This window comes from Anopheles marshallii, chromosome 3, assembly GCF_943734725.1.
Source record: "Anopheles marshallii chromosome 3, idAnoMarsDA_429_01, whole genome shotgun sequence".
Lineage (NCBI taxonomy): Eukaryota > Metazoa > Arthropoda > Insecta > Diptera > Culicidae > Anopheles > Anopheles marshallii.
The window spans coordinates 61328521-61349467 of NC_071327.1; the positions used below are offsets into that span (position 1 = coordinate 61328521).

Here is a 20947-nt window from a genome sequence, read left to right on the forward strand (position 1 = left end):
CTGCTCACAGAAGTGTATTAATCAATGTGCAGAGAAAATTGGTTACCAGACTTTCCAATTATTGGTATTCTCCCAACGTTAAAGAAGAATCAAAAGAGGTACCGTCGTCGAGTATGGCTGAGCTAGAATGGCTTATCGTCGATGGACAAAGCTCATTCACCCGAGGAAACACGAGAAAAGTGGCCAACCATTACAGAATTAATCACCATCGATTGAAGGAGCAACGTGAGTCGTACACAATTTGCTTGCAATTCAATCTCAAAGAAATAGAGACGGTAATTATGTAGCAATTAGCTACCAATGTACTTCGCATAATGTTGCCGATCTTTTACTCGCCTGAAAATCATTAAGATGAGACAGAGCATAATTACCGATTTCAAACACCCATCATGGTGAGTAGGTATATTTTTATTTACTCTTTTTTATTTTGCATTGTGCTCGTTCTGTCTTTGTAACTGAGCGTCTTTACTAATCCACAGCAGCAATTTATTCGTAAAGAAATGTTTGTTCTATCTGATGGTGGATTAGTGAAATCCATGTGTTCATAAGATTTTTTTTGGGAATGGAATCAATAGCAGATGGCATTTCTCACATCATAAGAATTATTTCAAAAGCTGTCCCTGCTGAATGTGGTGCAGCGAAGGATTTCCTGTTAAGATGCGGAACATTGTCCCTTTCCACAGAAGTTCCAAACGATTTATGTATTACAATTATATGAATACTTTAGATGACTGCAAAACATTGTGATAGAAAATTAGCTTATCTGTTGCATTTTATTATACACATTGTTGTATTTTAGGTTATCTTTACTTTTTGCGCTTAAGATTCGGTACATTCAAGAAAGGCTATCTATTATGCAAAAAATATCAAACCAACATTTTTGTTCACTAACTTCGTAAGCAAAAAAATAATACTTTTTATTAATATTATGTTTCATCAAATCCTTTTAATGTGTTGCCTCTTGATAAAACGTGATTTATACTCTGGTAATCGGCTTAAACCCTTGGCCTGTATAATCATTCCACAATACTGGGCTCTCGATTCGGAGCGAATATTGCTCTTTTTCATTTGTACATTACGCTTAATCCTTCCATTTAAGTTTTTGAGTGTTAAAAACAAGCAGTTGAACACGCATAGTGCCGTTTCACGTTTATTCAGGCTACTGCACAACCAACCTGTTTGATATTTTGTTCCACTCACAAAACGGAATACGATATTAACCAAACACGGAGTATTCTCTTTTATTCTTTCTGCAGCAAGAGGAAACATTTTCCAAGTATGCCAATGCAATGCTATTTTCACTCTCGGCTCTCTGCTTTACATTCGCTTGCCTCAGAAAGTATGATTTGTATGCACATCCCCGATTTTATGGGAAGGATGATACTTGGATGAGGGAGTTTTATTTGCATTTTCCTATTTTTTGTTACATTTCATGCAAAAATCATGCCCTAGGGTGTTGGTTTAAGAGAGTTTCAGCGGTTTTGTTAACCACTGCTTTTCGTCGTCCGAATGCGATTTTACGCATTGAAACGTGTTTCAAAGATGAAACAAATGTTTGCATGTAAACGACTTGTCCATCGCGACATGGTGGATGAGTATAAGCTATTGATTTATGATGAAAGATATCGAAAAACATTTATATTTGTTACGGGTGAGCATGCAAAAACATGCAAAAATGCATCTTGCTGAATATTGCATCATGGAAAATGAAATTTGATCGTTGAGAAGATCCATTTAGAATATTTTTCATCAGCTCTGGGGAAGTGCATTTATTTGATTGCAAGGCAGTTAGTAGGTCAATTGGTATTTGCAGAGAATTAACTTTTCTTACATCCGAGCTACATCCTAGAAATTCTCGGGTTTCCATACCAGTTTTGGCACATTACAGTTCTCTTTCAACAGAAATATCTATTCCATAACACATAATAAGCTAGCCAATGATACAGAAAAGAGTGGTGATGAATCGAAGGTAAGGCGCTTACGGGTGCCAATGTTTCAAGTTGGTTGACAAACAAAACAATAATATATAATGAAAATGTACGATACGTTTCCAGCGAGAAGCAAATCAAACAACAACCACAGAATAGAATCCGTTAGAACACTTTATACCGATCACGTGTCTTCAGCCACCCTTCCCATGTGGGCATACGCGTTGTGCAAATGTTTTGCCAAAAGAGCGAGGAAATAAATTGAATTTTTTCAGTTCCGTCTGTGTCTTTGGGCGGAACCTCATCTCGTCGGCGTTTAAAATAAGAAAGAAAGGCGTAGCGCACTCGCGAGCCCAGCGACATTGCATGGCAATGAAAATATTGGATACCTTACGGGTTTCTTTCCGGCACAGCTACATGCTCAAAGCGAATGAAATTAAATTTAGGCGACTTGTTTTGCATTAATTGAATAACGAGCACATGAACAAAAGAGTTTCCGGCCTGCTGAGCAAAAGCAATTAAGGGTGTATAATTTATGCGGTTCACTTTGTTCCACTTTAATGATACCACAAGAAAAAGATAACAGGACTTGCTTAATTATCAGTCTACTGGAAGTTATACATTTCACGAATGTGAAATTGCTCTACGAAAACCATAAAAATATCTCCAAGTTGATTTGAAAGCATGCCTCTTGTTAAGAACAACACGCATTACTTTCCATGGTGTCATATGGCTTGAACAATTTTCTTACACATTCTGATCCAAATTTCCTCATGTTAGTGACGTTCAAATAGCTTATGTGGGTTCCAAACTTCAGTTCAATTAAGTTTCTCCCATAGCTTTACCTCCTTCCAATACCCCATTCTACGGCACGCTGGTCCTGCTAATCAAACTGCCAAATTACGCTTCGCGACAATTCAATAAAATCGATCCAATCGACCTATGATGAAACCTCCGGAGGCATATAATATTGTTTCATCAGCGCATTATGTGCGCTGCGAAGCGAGGCTTTGACGTGGCTGCTGACATTTCCAACAGCATCCAAAACACATCCGTAACACGGTAATTCCCGGGCATAAATGGTGAGCGCGAACACGGTAATGGGATTACTTTCCTACAGCTTCAGCACATGTAGCGTGCATCAATATTCTAAGCCTGGAAGAAAAACAGAATGCCTCGAATGCCCTTCAGTTTCGATGATCGGATGGGCACGGGAATCGTAATGATCCGGTGCGGGGGAAACACCCCATTTGGGCCTATGTTTGGATAATAATTCAATTTGTCTTACAATATTACTCAGCCTGCGCTGAAGCACCTGTGTCGCAGTTGATGAAAGTTTATTTACTTACGAGAAATTCAGCTCTGTTGCGAGAACCCATTGCGTTTCGTTTTATGTTTTCCACGTTGTTTCATTTACTCCGCCGAATGTATCGTCTGCCAACTTTTGATCATCCTTAACTGCCTCACGTGATGTGAAGTAAATTTATCAACCATCCACCGACATTGTACCATCTCGTCTCATGCTCCTTCTGCCCGTTTCCGTTCACAGTTTGCAATCAATTTTCGCGCGGCGTGTTCGCAATGCTTGGAGCCGTCTCGCCGGATTCTTTCGACACGCTGCACTCGTACAGCAACACCTTCCAGATGCCGTTCGTGACGCCCTGGTTCCCGGAGAAGGTGCTCACCCCGTCGTCCGGCTTTCTCGACTTCGCTATCAGCATGCGGCCCGACTACTATCAGGCTATCATCGATACGGTGCGCTACTATGGTTGGGATAGGATCATCTACATGTACGACTCGCACGACGGTAAGTTAGAGTTGGTTTTGCTAGCCTTGGGTATCACCGACTGCATACTATAACTCGTCTCGTCATTGTGTCAAGACGACGTGTCAAACGGAGGTTGGTATATGCGTCATGCTATTTCTACACCAACCTCATAAAACAGCGTGCCCTGTGGCTTATGAAATACTGCGGAAGGGAATTTATTAGATTAACAATTTCACGCATACCATAACACGCCCCAACCTTAGTCGTAAACTGCTTAGCAATTTAAAAACAGCTGGTTGTAGACTCTTGACCGTAGTTCCGTATCAAAAGCAGTGAAAACAGTTTAATGTTAATCATCGCTCTGTAAGTATAATAATTTTTAATAACTTTTCTGAGACTGTGGTGACATTTTCAAAATGATTTTAAACAGGGATTCAATCAGTTGTGTGTGTTTGATTTAAATGTATGGTTTATTCAGCCATGGCAGTTTGTTTAGCAGCATTTCGATTGCAGTTAGGTATTCAATATAAACGTTAAGAATTCATATTATGTACAGATTCCATATTTTGTCTCGTTGTTCTTAAGAATCTTTTGTTCATTGATCGAACCACGTATAGATCTTCTATTAACCGAGGAAATTCAGAATCCTTCTGAATGACGTCACAAAATGGCTTCGATAATCTTTTCCATGGAACCAAGTGTTCTATGGTTGAGTATATATAGCTGCTTCATCTAGAAAGTGATAGTTGAATCTAAATGATGCACTAGCGTGTAAAAAGGATGAAAAGCACTGTTTATTGTCAAATTTTGCCATATGTAGCGTTTTCCTGTTGAAAGCTGCGTAACGTAAATAGAATACAAAATGGTCCGTTTGTTCTCGGTAGGTGCAGTAGGTGAAGGGTAACTGATAAGTGTAGATCTACTACTACTATCTCTCCTTACCCATCTCGTTCGAAGAGACATACAAAGTCCAAAGCATAACAAAAAAAGCTTTATTTTCTAAGCTTCAAACCACAATAAATTATTGTTTGCTTTGGTTTCAAATATGATAATGAATGCTACCCACAACTAGGTATCATATGTTGCAATAAGATTAGACAAGGTGATTGCACCGCAGTATTTGCGAATAATAAGGTCCTTGAATATCAACCAAACTCAGCAATGAGTGTGTGCAGTACACCGATGTTTCTGTAGAAGCGATGTTTTCACTAGCGCATAGACATCTAATTTCATTCCTATTATGTGCAGACTTGGTCAAAACTCCAATGGAAAGACGAAGACATGTACTTAGCTCTCAGGCTGGGCAAGCAAAATATATAAGCTTTGACCGGCATTGAAGCTCATCCAGCTTTCCTTGCTTTTCATCTCAACTGCAACCTGCACCAGTGCAACGGTGTGAAACAATTCGCAAGCACAACTTTCATCAGCCATAAATTTCTGCAGAGTGAAGTTTTCCTGCCCTGAAACCACGATACCGGTATTGAGGCCTTAAAAATACATGCTCTCAATAAATATTCTCCAATACCGGCACAAACCGATCAAACTACCGATTGTAGCTATGGAAGCTACACTCAATAACTTTTACCGACAACCAACAAACCCTTGGGCTCTTGCTGCATCTCCGACAGCGATCCATTGGGGATGAAAGTTTATTCTTACTCGCTTCGAGCTAAACCACTGAGTAGAACGCTGGGGAAAATGAAATCCACTGAGAGAGGTGAATAATTGTTTCATCATTTCATTGCCCCAACTTCGATACGCGCAGCAACAATCATTTGGGATACCAGACCTAAGCCTTCACAAATTCAACCAAATCGAAAGACTTTTGCCTCTTATGGAAATGAATGTGCTTCTCGTGGTAAGTAGCATAGAGTTATGATATCCGTTGAATTGTATTATGATTTTTACATGTGAGCTTACCATCTAGCGTTTGACGACTTGTGCATAGTTAGCTAAAAGATGAGGAATAATAGCATTCACAGAAGTACGATGTTCAGGATCTTCATCCGCAATTTTAACTTTTTCCTGGTATACGTTAACAAGGCGCATCATTGCAATTTATCTCGTGAAAGGTAATGCCAACGTCTTTTACAAGCAGAGAAATAGTAAGAAAACAGCGAGCGGGCATTCAGAATTTCGCTATAAAATCGTTAAGAAGGGAATTTCCTGGAGAACCACTAGAGACACATAGCTTATAAAAATTGAATAAAGATAGGGAAACTGAAAACTCTCGAAAAACTGTTTTTTACAGGATATGTTTGCGCTTTTTATGTAAGAAAGAATGTTATTCAATACACAAGCGATTGGAATGATTATCAGGCTGAGTCGAATGCTAGAAAAACAATTCAAACAAACCATCAGACCTCCATAACAGAAAAATCAATAGTAAACTTTACATATTTTTCAGAAATTTAAAAAAATTCTTCGGAACAGTTTTTTGAAGACCATCAATTGATCTGATTTATGATCAATACAGCGTATGATATGAGTAAATGTCTATGGAATTATCATTTCAATGATGCATTACTATTTAGAGCTAAACTATACGTTCGCGATAGCGATGTTATTAATAAAGGACAAAAAACTTCTATCTATGTTGCTGCAAGCTAAACAATTTCTCTTTTAACTAGTATAAGACAACTGGACTAGACATGCACAACGTTAGATTCGCACATCAGTTTATTGTTTGCTGCAATCTACTCAAGCCCAATGTACTTATGAAAGGGTGTGCAAATGCTTCCATGTGCATTGCAACAGACAATACTTTGTCGTCTAAGGATACGGTGTGAACACCCGTCCATAGCTCTGGACACTGGGAGTGGAACAACTTTTCACACCGGAAACACCATTTGCAGACCGACACACAATGGAACCGATACTCTTACACATCCATAAACACATGCCCTAGAACACTGACGGACACACTTACACCTTGACGCCTCTCTGCTTAGTGATCTGATTGTAGTCGACCCCGGTCGTTCTGTTCTTGCGGTGTTTTCTCGCCTGATGTAATTAGTATGAGAATGTCGTCCAACCGAATAAATAAGCTCTTTTCCGCATTCATCCGTTATTTTCCCGGCCATAATCCCACAATTCTTCTACCTTCCAAACCACCCATCCCTTTGCTGCGTACTTTATCAACGCCACACTGTTCCAAATACTAAGCCCTCGTTACTGTGTCATGGTAGGAAATTTGCGAGCAAAAACTTTAGCCTATCGTTTGATCGTGCCTGGTTTTACTTTCCACCAGCTCCACGAAGCTCTTTCATCGTGCTTACATCGTGCCATCTACGCTGTACCATTGACACCTCATACACTACGTTCGAGTGTGAGAACACTGTGTTTTCTCCAACGGCTAGTGTCGAGGTGTTAAACGAAGTGCCAAAGCTGAAAAAGCCGGATTAGGGGAACGCACAAACCACTACTACCGACGTTCCATGGAGGGAGAGTTTTCCGAATTCCAGAGTAATACGTTTGAGGCAATGTTCTCACTTTCCCCATCCAGTGGGCGATGTACCGAGGGATCAAACCGTGCTGTGAATGGAGATTTGCTATTCAACCAAATATTCCATGGAATTTGGTTGAAGGGTTCCAAAAACTGAGACAAGTGGACAAGTTTCAATTTGGGATGATCTTCGATTCGAGGTTGCTCTTAGAGCTTGATTACGAGGTGACAGTTATGAACGCGCAGCATTGTGTTTGCATTTAATCCTCGAAAAACAAAAGTGAAGAAGTTCGATGAGTTCAATATTACAATTGTTATATACTTTAACGTCATATTCTGAGTTCCTTAGTGAACGATTAACTCATTTGCACACGACGTTTGATTATTTGTGTTCCTTGAACTAAAGTAATTGTCATTCGTTTGGCAATCTGATATAACTGCTCGTTCAATCCCAGTTCTATTCCTAATACATTTTCGATCTGTTAGATATTAAGAATACTCCTAATACGAATGAAACTGTCTTGCACTGACATTCGCGAAATTGACGAGGCTTTATTATTAATTGCTTATTTCACTCCGTTCACAACCTTCGGGATACAAACAAGACAAAGGAGGCTTTAACGCAATTTTCTCAAGGTCGTTATCTCAGTTCGGCATGCTTGTTAGAAAAGAATTTTATAAAATTAAATATCGTCAAAATGGACTCGCTACTAGAACTCATCAATCATTACGACCTTCAAGCTACATTGCCTACGGGAACAAAGCGGAAAACTGAAACGACATGAAGCGAGAGGGATAGATAACCAAAACATCGAGGAAGTTGAAGCAAAACTTCCCGGATGGACCAGTTAATATTACTGCTCGAAGAAGACCAAACAAACACAAAAATACCATCTTGTGCAAAATATTCCCGCTAAATTTTTTCATTCCTTCCCGGAACTTTGCACGGCTAAAACGTCCTTTTGATGCTTCCCGATTCAATCAATTTCACCTTAATTACAACGGAAAAAAGGGTTCAAACGGGCCGGGGGATATTCGTTGCCAGCACCAAAGGAATTTCGAAAGGTATGCCTGTGATTGATATTTTACAGGAATAGGAGCAGCAGTGTTCCTTTTTTTTGTCACGAACCGTCGCCTAATTAATCGCGAAAAACCTACATCAGGTAAAATATTGCACCTGCTGGAAACAGGGAACCCATTTTCACACTCATTTTGACTCTGGAATTACACCAATTTTTAATTAACAATAAATAACACATCATACTGGCAGTGGAAAAATGATTTTCTGATAAAAAACTTATCCCCTCAAAGTCTATAAATTGTACAAACATAACCAAAAACTACCCATCAAAACAAACCACTTTAACTCTAACACAACGACCTACCTAGAACTAAGCCTCCAGTTCTAGTGTCACATTAAAACCCACAATGCCCACAACCCAAACACCACAAACGGGACCACAAATTCATTTTTGTTCTTCCCAATGTATGCCTTTAAAATCACGTTGTTTTGAACCAGCCGATCCGCCAGCTCGAACTTCTCTATTCTCCTTATTCTGTTTTTTTCCATTTTCCGTCCCTTGCATTGTTGGTGTGTTGCTGAAGAGCTCCGATGGAAAGGTCACGCGCACCCTTTTGTGCCGTCGTGCTGAGCAACTTTTAATTCAATTTAATTTAATTTATTTCATTTTGTCATGCGCTAATATTACGTATGAATGTTGGTGTTACTTCCACTGGAACGCGCTCACATCCGGAACCAACCGCCATTGCGCTAGATAGCGTCTTTTCAAATCTTCTACGCGAAAGGAAAATTCTACTGCTCCTGAAGCTCTCATGCAGAGAAAACTCTTTATCATTCCTTCCCCTCACCTATACCTTCAACTCCCAGCGACTGTACTTTACGCGATGACTTCTTTACAAGCGCATTAGCTTTGTGGGTGTTTCTGGTGCCTCTTGCACAAGCATTCTGTGAAGAAATGGAGTTTCCAAACGCCACTACACAAAGAGAGGACTAATGCTCAATATTTTTATTCTCGACTTTTACTTCCGTTTTAGTTATCAGAAGTGTAAATAACTATAATTTCAAGCGAGGGTTTTTTGTACCATTTCCTCTTATGTACTTTACCCACATTCACATACGCAGTGTATGAAAATTAGACTCTTACTTCAAATTCTGGTATAGTTTCCCGCACAGTATTTCCCATCACATATTCTAGTTCCCGTAGTTCAGTCGTTCAACTTAATAGGTCTGGTGATAATGGCGAAAGCGAAAGAGTACCTTCTTCGAGAAACGGTGATAGTAGTTTTGCAAGGAAATACAGAACTGGAACTCTGGTTCATTCACTCCTGGTAGAAGTGGCCGCCTTACACAATTCAAGCACAACTTTACTAAGCCCTTCCGGGATTCCTTTTGTTCCCAAGAGTCACCCGTCAGAAGCTCCATTCCTCCGACGAACGCTCGAAAAAGAAGCTTACAGTGGGTCGAAACCCCGAAAGAGGAAATAACCGAGATGCAGCTAGACTCTATGCTGCCCATTTTTTCTGCATCTCGGTCTATCAGATCCTTTCGGGCTCTATCCACCTATTTGCTTTAACCGGTTTATCCTTCCACCGTCCTTCGGTAGACTTGCCGAAGGACACAGGAAGCAAGAAAAAACATTGCCTAAGGCCTTAATTCAATACAATTTATTCTCTGTACGTATGCCAATTTTCATTTGTCACCCTGGAGCCATAAGCCCTGTGTGTCGGAGCAAAGCCCATTTGTCCCACATTCGGGACAGAACGTAACAGCACCATGATTGGGAGGACACGCATCCTAATGGGCCTCATGAAGCCACTGTGGAGAGGACACTTTTACCTTTACACTTGTCAATTAACATCACCTTATTCCGTCCCCTATTCCAACAAAGCTGCCCAGCTTGGGACTATTGTGTGGACCCAGTTGCAGGTGTTTGAGAATTCTTGAGGAGTGGGGCATCTCCCAGATTTTGCAGATATTTTTTTGCTTGTTTTGTGGAGAGTTGAACTATTATGCATGTATTTTATCTTTCTGTACTCTATCTCTCTGTTTTTGTTATTCCTCACTTTCGCACAGGCCTATTGCGGCTGCAACAGATCTACCAGGGACTACGGCCAGGCAACGAAACCTTCCACGTCGAGACGGTCAAGCGGATAGCGAACGTAAGCGATGCGATAGAGTTCCTGCGCACCATCGAGGAACTGAACCGGTGGTCCCGGAAGCACATCGTCCTCGACTGTAGTACCGAGCTGGCCAAGGACATCGTGGTCAGTCACGTCCGGGACATCACGCTCGGCAAGCGCACCTACCACTATCTGCTGAGTGGGTTGGTAAGTGTTTCGTTCTTTACCATTGCAGTTGTTCTTTTCTCTCCTCAAGCAAAGTGACGCATCCAGCCAGTAAGAAACATTTACATACAAATCGAACTTTGAGCTTGCCTTCGGTTGCGTAGCTCGCATTGTCTCCCGTTTCCAATTCGCACCAGTGAGTGATTTCGTAGAGTGATAATAACAGAAAGTTGTGATTAGTTTTCCGTTTCCAGCTTCTCCATTATTCTCTGCGTACTGTTGAGCGTGAAATTAATCTCATCTCGAAAGGGTTGTTGTTCGCTGGAAGTAGGCCAATAGGAAAACGACTTCCCACGGGTTCTAAATGTACAAATGCAACATCCAAGGAGGCACCCGTGATTGCTCTGTTGCTCTGGTGTGACTCTACATTTACAGAAATCCTCAGCAAACCCTCTTTTCTCGTACGTCGCTGTTCCTCTGGCGAGCAATCATGGCTCGGAAGCTTGCAATGAACCTTTTTCTAGCAGTGAGCATGGCCTGGGGCTCACACTGGGCAGTAAAACTAGTATTACTGATTTTATGCTCTTCCACTTAAGCAGCCTTCCTCGACTGTATGGCTTAATCCACAACTCGCATTACTCAAGGACACCACAGGTCCCACAAATACATTCACACCCTGCTTTCGATAGCACTTTGATACGTCGCATTCTCTTACGAATGCATCCCCTGAAAGCCATCAAAATCAAAATTAATGCCCTTTTCACGCCCGATGACGTCATTGATGAGAGCTTTTCAGCAGTTTCTCCTTTAATACGCTTCTGGTTAGTTTCATTGCCAGCTCCCAGCTCGCAGATGTTGTAAACCCATCAGGAGGAAAGCGAGTAAGATATTCCCTTTAGTAGCACTATCAAACTACATGGGGGCTTGTGTTCAGATTGTACGAGACAACGTAGAAGGGGTTGTCTGATCCAACGTCCTGTTTAACATTGCATGAAATTACCTTCTATTTCGATGGAAAGCACATAAGCCGGGCCGAGAGCGCACCGCCACTCGGCGTTCTGGCGGCTAGAAATAGGTATTGTCATTCCAGTCTTACAAAAGCGGGGGGTGCTTACTGGCAGTCAGAAATAATTGCCGGCCGTTTCAAGGAGTACAAGTAAAATGGAAAGGTGCACCGGTGTTACAGTGACATCCAGTAAAGCAAAGAACCGGCTTTGCATTCGTATGAACAAACGATGGCGCATCCAATGGTATTTGGTGGTTGGCTCAATCAAGGCGCCATCAAAGTTGTCGCGAGGAAGATTTTGGTAATGAGAGAGTCAACCACAACACTGTCAAGCGAGCAACTTTGGAAGCTTTGAAGAGAATCATGAGGACGTAAAGTTTGGCTGTGTATTTTGACAATTCGATTGTCTCATCGAGTGAAAGGCAAATATCAACCCAAACTATCTAACGTTTACATTAACTTTTGAAAAGCGTTGACAAGGTGTCACTAGGATTATGGTAACAATATATTTGTGTGCGAGATCCCCGGCTTTAGGAAAATATTAATACCATGACATCTAGTATTGTTGGTCGCACTGGTAGTTAACCTCTATTAATGGAAGACCGATGAAAAATAGTACCAAGCCCTAATTGCTCATATAATGAAGTTGATTTATTCTTTGAGTCTAGGAGCCCATTTTTACAAGAAACCAACCGCAACGCCATTACATCCACTTTCCTGTTGATTCATTTCGTCCTTTTGACTAGCGTTCAAATCAGAACTTCCCTCACTACGAAAGAATCTCATGGAAACTGTAGTACCGGGATATAAAATAAACATAAACTTTAAATACGTTTTGCATACATCGACACGGCAGGTGTAGTAGCTAAACGTTAGCAAACCCACCAGGACCACAGCCGAGAAAGGGCTCTGAGGGTCATATTGCCCATCACCGCGGGCAGGTTGAAGGTGATGTTCAATTAAGAGACTTGATATTACACAACCACAAATACTGTGCGTTCATCCTCTGGTGCTGGACTTAGCTTCGACCCCGGATGGACCTAGGGTAAGACGGTTCACATTATACCGTTCGTTAAATGGTTCGATCATCTGGAAGCGTTCTGTGAAGTCAGCAGACATACCAACATCCGGTAGAACTGAGGGATAGGAACCACATTGCCCTACTTCTGCTCATTAAAGTTAACGTAATATGTTTGGCTTGGAATAATCCTGTTTGCTCTCCAGCTCAGTAAGAGCACCAGTGTGTGTACTGGTTTGTTCGGGTATGTAACACGAGAGTCTTGTTCGGAGCTCATATCTGCACATTGCAAGATAAGCTTTCTTCATATTTAATGTTTCAATTAGAGCGCATCATATTTTTGTTAAAAGATAGTTTACATACAACTCGCCTGATAATGAGCATGAGTTATAGTTAATTATTATTTTTGGATATTTATGCTATGGAGCTTCCTACAATGAGTGGAATCATCCGTTCCAGAACAGATTTTTTTTTAAGAATTAATATCATTCGCTGCAAACCATCGAAGATCATAAAAGTTAAATCCATTTCATCTCGACTTCTGAGCATTTACTCATACATGTAGGTTTAAGGATTCACTGAGCTTTTAAGAGCAAATTTTGTGATTGTCCAGCGTGTGTCAACATCTCGACATCTTTCGGTAATAATCTGTAGGAGCTACAACGACCTGTTGTAAACGACTCTTGGAACAGAATAAGGGGAACATGTCGAAAGAACCACTTTGTAATGCCAATTTGTGGATGGGAATATGATATACTCAAGCAAAACGAACGCTGTTTTTGCATACATGTATCAAACACCAACATTGAAACCGATGCTTCTCTCATTAACCACCCTCGGGTAAAGTACGCCCTAAATAGCTCTCTACACTGTTCTATGTTCAGTTTACTGGAAAATAATACGGAATGGAAAAAATACGTGGTAAACCACAATGCCTTTTACTATAAAGGCCCTATTGATTCCAAATAATCCAAATCCTTCATGCATGAAAGTGATTATCTATGGCCATACGAGTGCATTTTAAGTTAACTTGCTCATGTAATCTCCATGCAATTCGAGTTAAGACTTTCTACCAATTTGAATCGTTTCTCATTTTACCAACTTCCAGAACTTGTGGCATACAATCGTTATCTAAATTCCAAGTAAAATATTCTCTCATCTGCTACTGGAATCTGCGCACTTGGAAACTAAAATTCGTTGTATGCATTTCGAATCGCAAAGAATTAATACCAGAAAATAAATACGCACGAACGCTCTGCACCATGCCGACAAGCTTGCATAATATTCCTTATTCTTCTAGAAAAATTGACCGATCATAGTAGGCCTATCACCGGCATCGTTTCATATCAGTAGAAAAATCGGACCTGTGCATAAATGACAGGTGAAAAGAAACCCGGTATCAAACGAAAGAAATTGAATTTTATTTTGCTCAAATTGCATTCCATTTCCCGGAAGTTAATTCTGTGACTCTTGACCAAAAGGACCCGAGTTTATAATGCCTATAACAAACTGGTCAAGGAATTAAGCTCAGTGCAGCATATATCATATTAAACCCAGATGCTGTCCATCAGGCTCATTCTCGCATGTTACAGTGTCGGTTTGAAGCAACTGCATAACCACTATGAAGACATTTCCACACACGCACACAGGAATGACAATGTTTATTTCAATCAGTTCATTAATAGCAGCAATGGTCATCCATTGTTGGTTTGATGGTCTGCAATCGCATCAACATGCCAAAGGATGGGTCATCATCGACATCGTGTTCATCATCTTCATCAGTAACGATAAATTACGTTCGTTTACCTTACACTCGAAGGGCTTTCGGAATTGATTGGCGTGCCGTTGCGTTACGACGCCAGAAACACGACTAAAACTGGTTAACCGGAACAACATCCCTCAACAAAGTGGACTATGTTCCTGAGCCTACGCTTTTCTCTTTAAGGTGACATTGACACATGGCGAGGCAAAATGTGGTGGTGTTGGTGCTCTAAAAGCGATCGATGTAACAGTAACTGTGGTTGCTTTATTCAATCCACGTGTTGCAAGCATTTGGTAGGATTTCCCTCTCTGATTATTCGTTTCGGAGTTGCAGAGTTAGATCCAGTGAGAATGTTACATTGAAGTGGTTCTTAATTTATGTATCTTGCACCCAACAACAACCACAAATCGTCAATCAAACAAGAAAATGGGAAATGAGTAGAATGCAAACTACAGCTAACTGGAAATTCGAAACGACTTTCCCATCATTATTCTAATATGGCTAATTATTTCATGTCTACTTCACTGCGAAACCACAAACAATCTAGACCTACGGTGTAACAACATAAAACAAACTCGTTGGTACCTTGTTTGTTCAACGTTTGTAATACCGAGCTCTTTCACTCGACAAGTTTCCACAGGACAAAGCGATGGACGATCGCTGAGGCGAATGAAATTCTCTTTGTCGCATGAAATAACATTAACGGTTGGATTGTTTGAGCCTTGCAATGGTCGAGTTAGTTAACGTCACAGTGAATCAGGCTTTCTCCATTGACCATTCACTGAACCACAAACACATGCAAATGCGAGAATACAATCATGTGTGGGAAATTTTCAGACGATTTTCCAAAGCATAGCAAGGGACCGAACATTCTCGCTTATTCGATGACTTCGGTGTGGCTCAAAACCACAAACAAGAGATTTCAGTATTGAGCTTAAATAGTTCGACACCTTAGTCTACGGTGACAGATTACTAAGGTTGTATCGATAATGCTGTGTAAACCACATGAAAGAGAAAATGTAAGAGAATGTGTTTGATTTGATAGGAATTCAATGGAAATTCAAGAACATCGTAAATACGAGTCCTTTTTCTGAGACGCTCATTCTTCGGTGGAGACGCCCAGTGGTTCATGATTTGGTATGAGACTCTTCAGAAATCATGGCAGTGATTTTTAAAGAATGTAAACTTTCCAGAAAAGAGATGATTTTAAATTAAATATCCACTAAAGTTGTGTACAATATCGAACACCCCGAACGCACTTAAGCATTGAACAGTATTTATTTTTAACCAACATTTTCCCATGCCACACGTATCGATTTATTCACTGCTTTTCTTGTAACGCGATATGCCTTGGGTTCGATAGCATTACCAAAACGACTATTACTAACGACCTACGGCCCACCCATCTCGTTGATCATGTACCGTTTATCATGTATCCTTATTCCATCTATCAGTTACCATCTTATCTAACTTTTACGGTGCCTCGCTTTTTATCACAACCTCGGTCAGAATTTCCAGTCCGAAGGCTCTCCTCCTAACGTACAATATTTCGGAGGGCTCTGTGAGTGCTCATATTGGTGTTTGGCTTAGAATTTGAGATCGATCGGACCTAACTCTATCTCTTTCGTTCACTTCTAGCTGCGTGCTATCCCTTTCTTTCGCTTTCGAATTCTTTCTCTCTCTTTTCAATTGACTAAATTTATTCGATCGGCATTCCGTATTTCACCCGGTGGCCATCAGCAAAGGGAACATAACTCGTCCGATGGTACACACGCTCGCCTTTCCCTACCATCTGGTTCGTATTATTGCAGGCAAAACCGGAACCGACATCAAAATGCGTGTAGGCAAAACATGCGCTTCCATCCATGCTTCCCCGCTGGGCTTACATCAATTCAATAGAATCGAGAAGTGAAACTCAGTACAAACTCGCCACCAGTCAATTTATATGATTTAACATAAATAGACTGCTCTTCTACTTCCGTTCTTTATCGGCCCCCTGACTCATGACGTTGTTATTTCTGCTAGTGACGCTTGACGGCTCTGGTGGGAGCTTCAGCTGCCGGGATTTGGCAGACACATCCGAGCTTTGCTTTATCTATTATCTTTACACTCATACACCTTACAATGTTGAAGTCTGCATGCATAAGTCCGATGTTCATGCTCTTGTTATAGCCAGTATCAGTGCCGATATTCCAATCATATAACATCTTGTGAAGATTGTCTCTTGGACAAATTCTTGTTCGATATTTCAATTCGGTTCCATGTTGTGTTTTGTACCATTTCACCACATGGAAAAGCCAAGCTATTGCTCCCTAAGCAATGTTTTAAAGTATTACTCCTGATGGAAAGACAACTCTTTCAGCTGTACTCATTGCTTCTTTTCCAATAAAACGGCAGAGAAAACACCAATTTTCAACTCACAGGATGATGTAAGCCATAAGGCAGATCCACTCAACTGTGGGATTTTAATTCATTTCTAGTCGGCCATTAGACTGAAGTGGTTAGGCGAAGAACAAGCTATTTGTTCCGATTTTGTAAGAATTCGAGAAAAATATCAAGTCAAAAAAATTCTACAGCATACTGATGGTGGCAGTGTCATTTTCAACTACCTTTGAAACACCTCTTCCACAGTTTATGAACAGCTCTTGAATACTAAATTTTTATGTTATAATTGAAGAAGTTTTTTAATCCAAATATTTTTAGTAAGCATAAAATCGTTCTCAACCCCTGCAAATCTTGGAGCAGTAAAGCTATCTTGCTCACTAACGTGTCTCAAAATTCCTGTTGCGTGTTTTCCAAACATTAACTATGTACTCATCCCTTGGTATATTCTGGTGTTCTACATAGTATCCGCCCTTTCCTCACACATATTCTCTCTTTTTCTCTTGCTCCTTCACAGGTGATGGATGATCGTTGGGAGAGTGAAGTTATCGAGTACGGAGCAATCAATATCACTGGCTTTCGTATCGTCGATACGAGCAAAAAGTACGTCAAGGAGTTTCTTGATGGATGGAAGCGATTAGATCCGACCACATCGCAGGGCGCCGGTAAAGAACTGATCTCGGCCCAGGCTGCCCTCATGTACGATGCCGTGTTCGTGCTGGTCGAGGCGTTCTCCAAGATTATGCGCAAAAAGCCGGACCAGTTCCGGGCGTACACGATGCGTAATCGGGGCCAGCCGTTCAACCTTCCCACCAACGGAACGCGAACGCTGGACTGTAACACCTCCAAAGGTTGGGTCACCCCGTGGGAGCATGGTGATAAAATTTCACGCTACCTGCGCAAGGTAAGCAATGTAGATGTTTCCTTTCACCTGACCGGTCTGACACCAATCTGAGCGACTGCACAGTGGACAACTTGCAGTAGAAATTCACGCGACAATTGAATTGTTTTCCTCATTTACCTTTCAAAGTTCTGGCTACAGAAAGTTCTATTTAAACTACGAACATGGTATGTGACACCAATGTTTCGAAACTGATTGTAAAATAATCCTTGCAACCGAATATTACGATACTTTCAACGTCGGCCCTCAATGGCACGTGTATGGGACTGCTTTGAGACTTTTTTTTTACTGTAGAATGGCTCAATTTCTGCCTAGGTGTGTACCTTCGCCAAATCGAGCCAAGATTTATGAGCCCGTGATACATTATTATGGCTACCGGTCTTTATTTATACCATCACTTGCGCTGCGTCCGTTGCGTAGCAATGCTTGCTTTCCTTTCTCATAAAATGCAACCCTACGGTCGGCTAATATCGGTTCGTTATTTCTCCCTGTGCCACCTAACTCACGGGTTCTCTCTGTTCTGTTTATCGTTCTTGCAAATGGCACAACTTTTACACCTTCCCGTCTATTGGCATCATCACTGCTACTACAATCGCCACAATTGCACGGTTGGCATTGGGCCATCTACGAAAAAAACCCACTACTACAACGGTCCACGACGCTATATGTGACTGCTTTACGGTTGGGTACATGCAACCCCACCGGCCGGGTTTTTACGATCACGGTTTTACCAAGACCAGGTGGAAATATCGGGCCTTACCGGTGATATCAGATTCAACGAAGACGGCAAACGCCAGAACTACACGCTGCACGTGGTCGAGATGACAGTGAATAGCGCGATGGTAAAGGTGGCCGAGTGGTCGGACGAAGGTGGACTGGCGCCGGTCGTCGCAAAGTACACCCGACTCAAGACGGACATGCATTACGAGCGGAACAAGACGTACATCGTGACGACCATCATCGAGGAGCCGTACATCATGCTGCGACAGCCGGAACCGGGCGAGACGCTGGAGACGAACGAGCGCTTCGAGGGCTACTGCAAGGATTTGGCCGAGCTGCTGGCGAAAAAACTCGGCATCAACTGTACGTATACACATCGAGATCGTTTGCTCAGTTATCTTCCCAGTCTCCCTTTTTCTTTATCATATTTACCTATATCCTTTGTACTTTATCTAGTGAAAAGATATCAAATGGACATAATTTTTGACTTGCACTGCCTTGGGGCTACACTAGGAATGTGAACTTCGGGATCATGTTTTTCTATTGACTTGACCTTGTTTGTGTTTAGTTTTAAAACCCACCTATATCATTGTTGACTTCAACCGTCTACGGAAGTAGTTGGTTTGTCACTCACATTTAAGTTAAAAGTAAGATACTCCAAAAGGTACAAATGTCAAGTAAGAGAATTTGGATAGTACTTAACACTAAGTTGAAGCCTTAATATTCCGCATAATTAATAAATCTATCATCCTAAGGACATTACGAAAATTCAGATATTTTCAACATAATTCTTTTGCTCTATACCACACAAAGTACACCCTGTATTAAAGATCTTTAATCGCTGCCTACTGGCGAAAGGAGATAAATGCATTATAAATTTTCCAGTGTCAATAGATCGTTTCAAGACAGGTACCATCATGGAACCAGCTAATGCACCATTTATTCATCGCTATTGAAAGTACTTTCCTATTAATGGCGCCAATTCCCTCGATGGAATCAGTAGTTGAGGATTAATGTATATTATTCATACTGATGGCCGGGCAATATGTGAAAGTACAAGCAATCATTCATCATTCAATTCCGAATGGTATGATCAGAAAATGATGATTGCGCGTGACCCACTTGTGTTCGGATTGAAGCAAACTTGTAAATTACTTCATGTTGTTTGCAATTTCTATCTTTCGGTATACTTACTAACGTGAGTTTCTTAACAATCTTTAAAGCAAAGCTAGGTTTAATTCGTTCAAACTAAATATTTTCATTTGTTTGTACTAAATATTTTCATCATAATTGTATTCAAGCCGAATGGAAATACATAAAATGCCTTAATAATTGTGTAACAAAGTTATTAGAAACCTTTAAAAAAACGATGCAATATTCCATCAAAGCATTATTATAATGGAATTATCTCCCATTCGATTCAAATCCAATATTTCAATGAAAAATCATATCCTGGAAACGCTTACTGTACCTCCAATGTCTAATAGTCAACCACAATTATACACACCACTGCATACAAACTCTTTTCCATTCCCTCATCAAGGTCAAACCCTTACGTTAAGCAAAGCACAAGAAAATCCCAATTTCAGTATCCCTCCTCCAAAGTTTATATTTGAAAACTTTCCTATTAGCCCCCAAGATGCGGACAAGATCCTTGTTTGATGTCTAGCAGTGTAGACATTCTTTCACCAGTCGACGGTGTCCTTAAGATCCCTTTTCATTAGAGTTTTTATATCATGAGTTACCTACACAGGAAACTGTTTTTACGCTCGCCAACTCTCGGCCAAATAGAATGTCCACCAGTAGCGCGAAAGACAAAAAAAAACAACCTAAAACTTCAAATTGAATCTTTTCCTTCCTCTATTCAAATCGCTGCCAACGACCAGATGAGCTGCGGATAGTGAAGGATGGTCAGTACGGTTCGGAAAACCCCGACGTCAAGGGTGGCTGGGACGGAATGGTGGGCGAACTCGTCCGAAAGGAGGCCGATTTCGCTATCGCCCCTATGACCATCACGTCCGAGCGCGAGCGTGTCATCGATTTTAGCAAACCGTTCATGTCGCTCGGCATTTCCATCATGATCAAACGGCCGGTCAAGCAGAAGCCGAGCGTATTTAGCTTCCTCAATCCGCTCTCCAAAGAGATCTGGGTAAGTAGTGGACGCACTGTGCGTGCTGGAGTTAAGGACGAACTAATGAGTGCTACCGAAAACCGTGACCCGAGGTAACAGGAACACGAGTTTTCGGTGGTGTTATGTCGTCCTGCGTCTACCGCACGGCGAACTGTCATACAATCCGTCGTTTTTGAGGTGGTCAATAATGCATTTCCCTCAACAAATGCGACAGCTAATACTAATGCTCTGTTTGCGATCCACGTCCTTCCGATACCTAGGTGTGCGTGCTGTTCAGCTACGTCGGTGTCAGCATCGTCCTGTACATAGTGTCACGCTTTTCGCCCTTCGAATGGCGACTAGTTAATTATAACGGTAATTAATTTCGCTGTCCAAAGGAACGGACACCATTTCACCTTTTCGGAAGTGTGCCGCCCTAGGGGATGCAGTGTATTTCCGCCCTTACAGGCATCTACATCCAGAGTCGAGGGCGTCCGATGGCGCACGGCACGTTCCAAGCCGCTCGCATTCGGATGAGTTGTGAACACTTCCGGTGGAAAACACTGCATCTCTCGCATGAGCGCACAAAAGACGTAACTTA

General features: G+C 41.3%; 1 protein-coding gene across 1 annotated transcript; it reads left to right on the plus strand.

Moving 5' to 3' along the window:
- Nucleotides 1-3398: 3398 nt before the first annotated feature.
- LOC128715127 (glutamate receptor 1-like) lies at nt 3399-20729 on the plus strand. The gene is given in 6 exon segments (XM_053810008.1): nt 3399-3735; nt 10236-10489; nt 17133-17519; nt 18257-18599; nt 20123-20385; nt 20628-20729. Coding segments are annotated over 6 exon segments (1686 nt in total).
- The last annotated feature ends 218 nt before the right edge of the window (nt 20730-20947 follow it).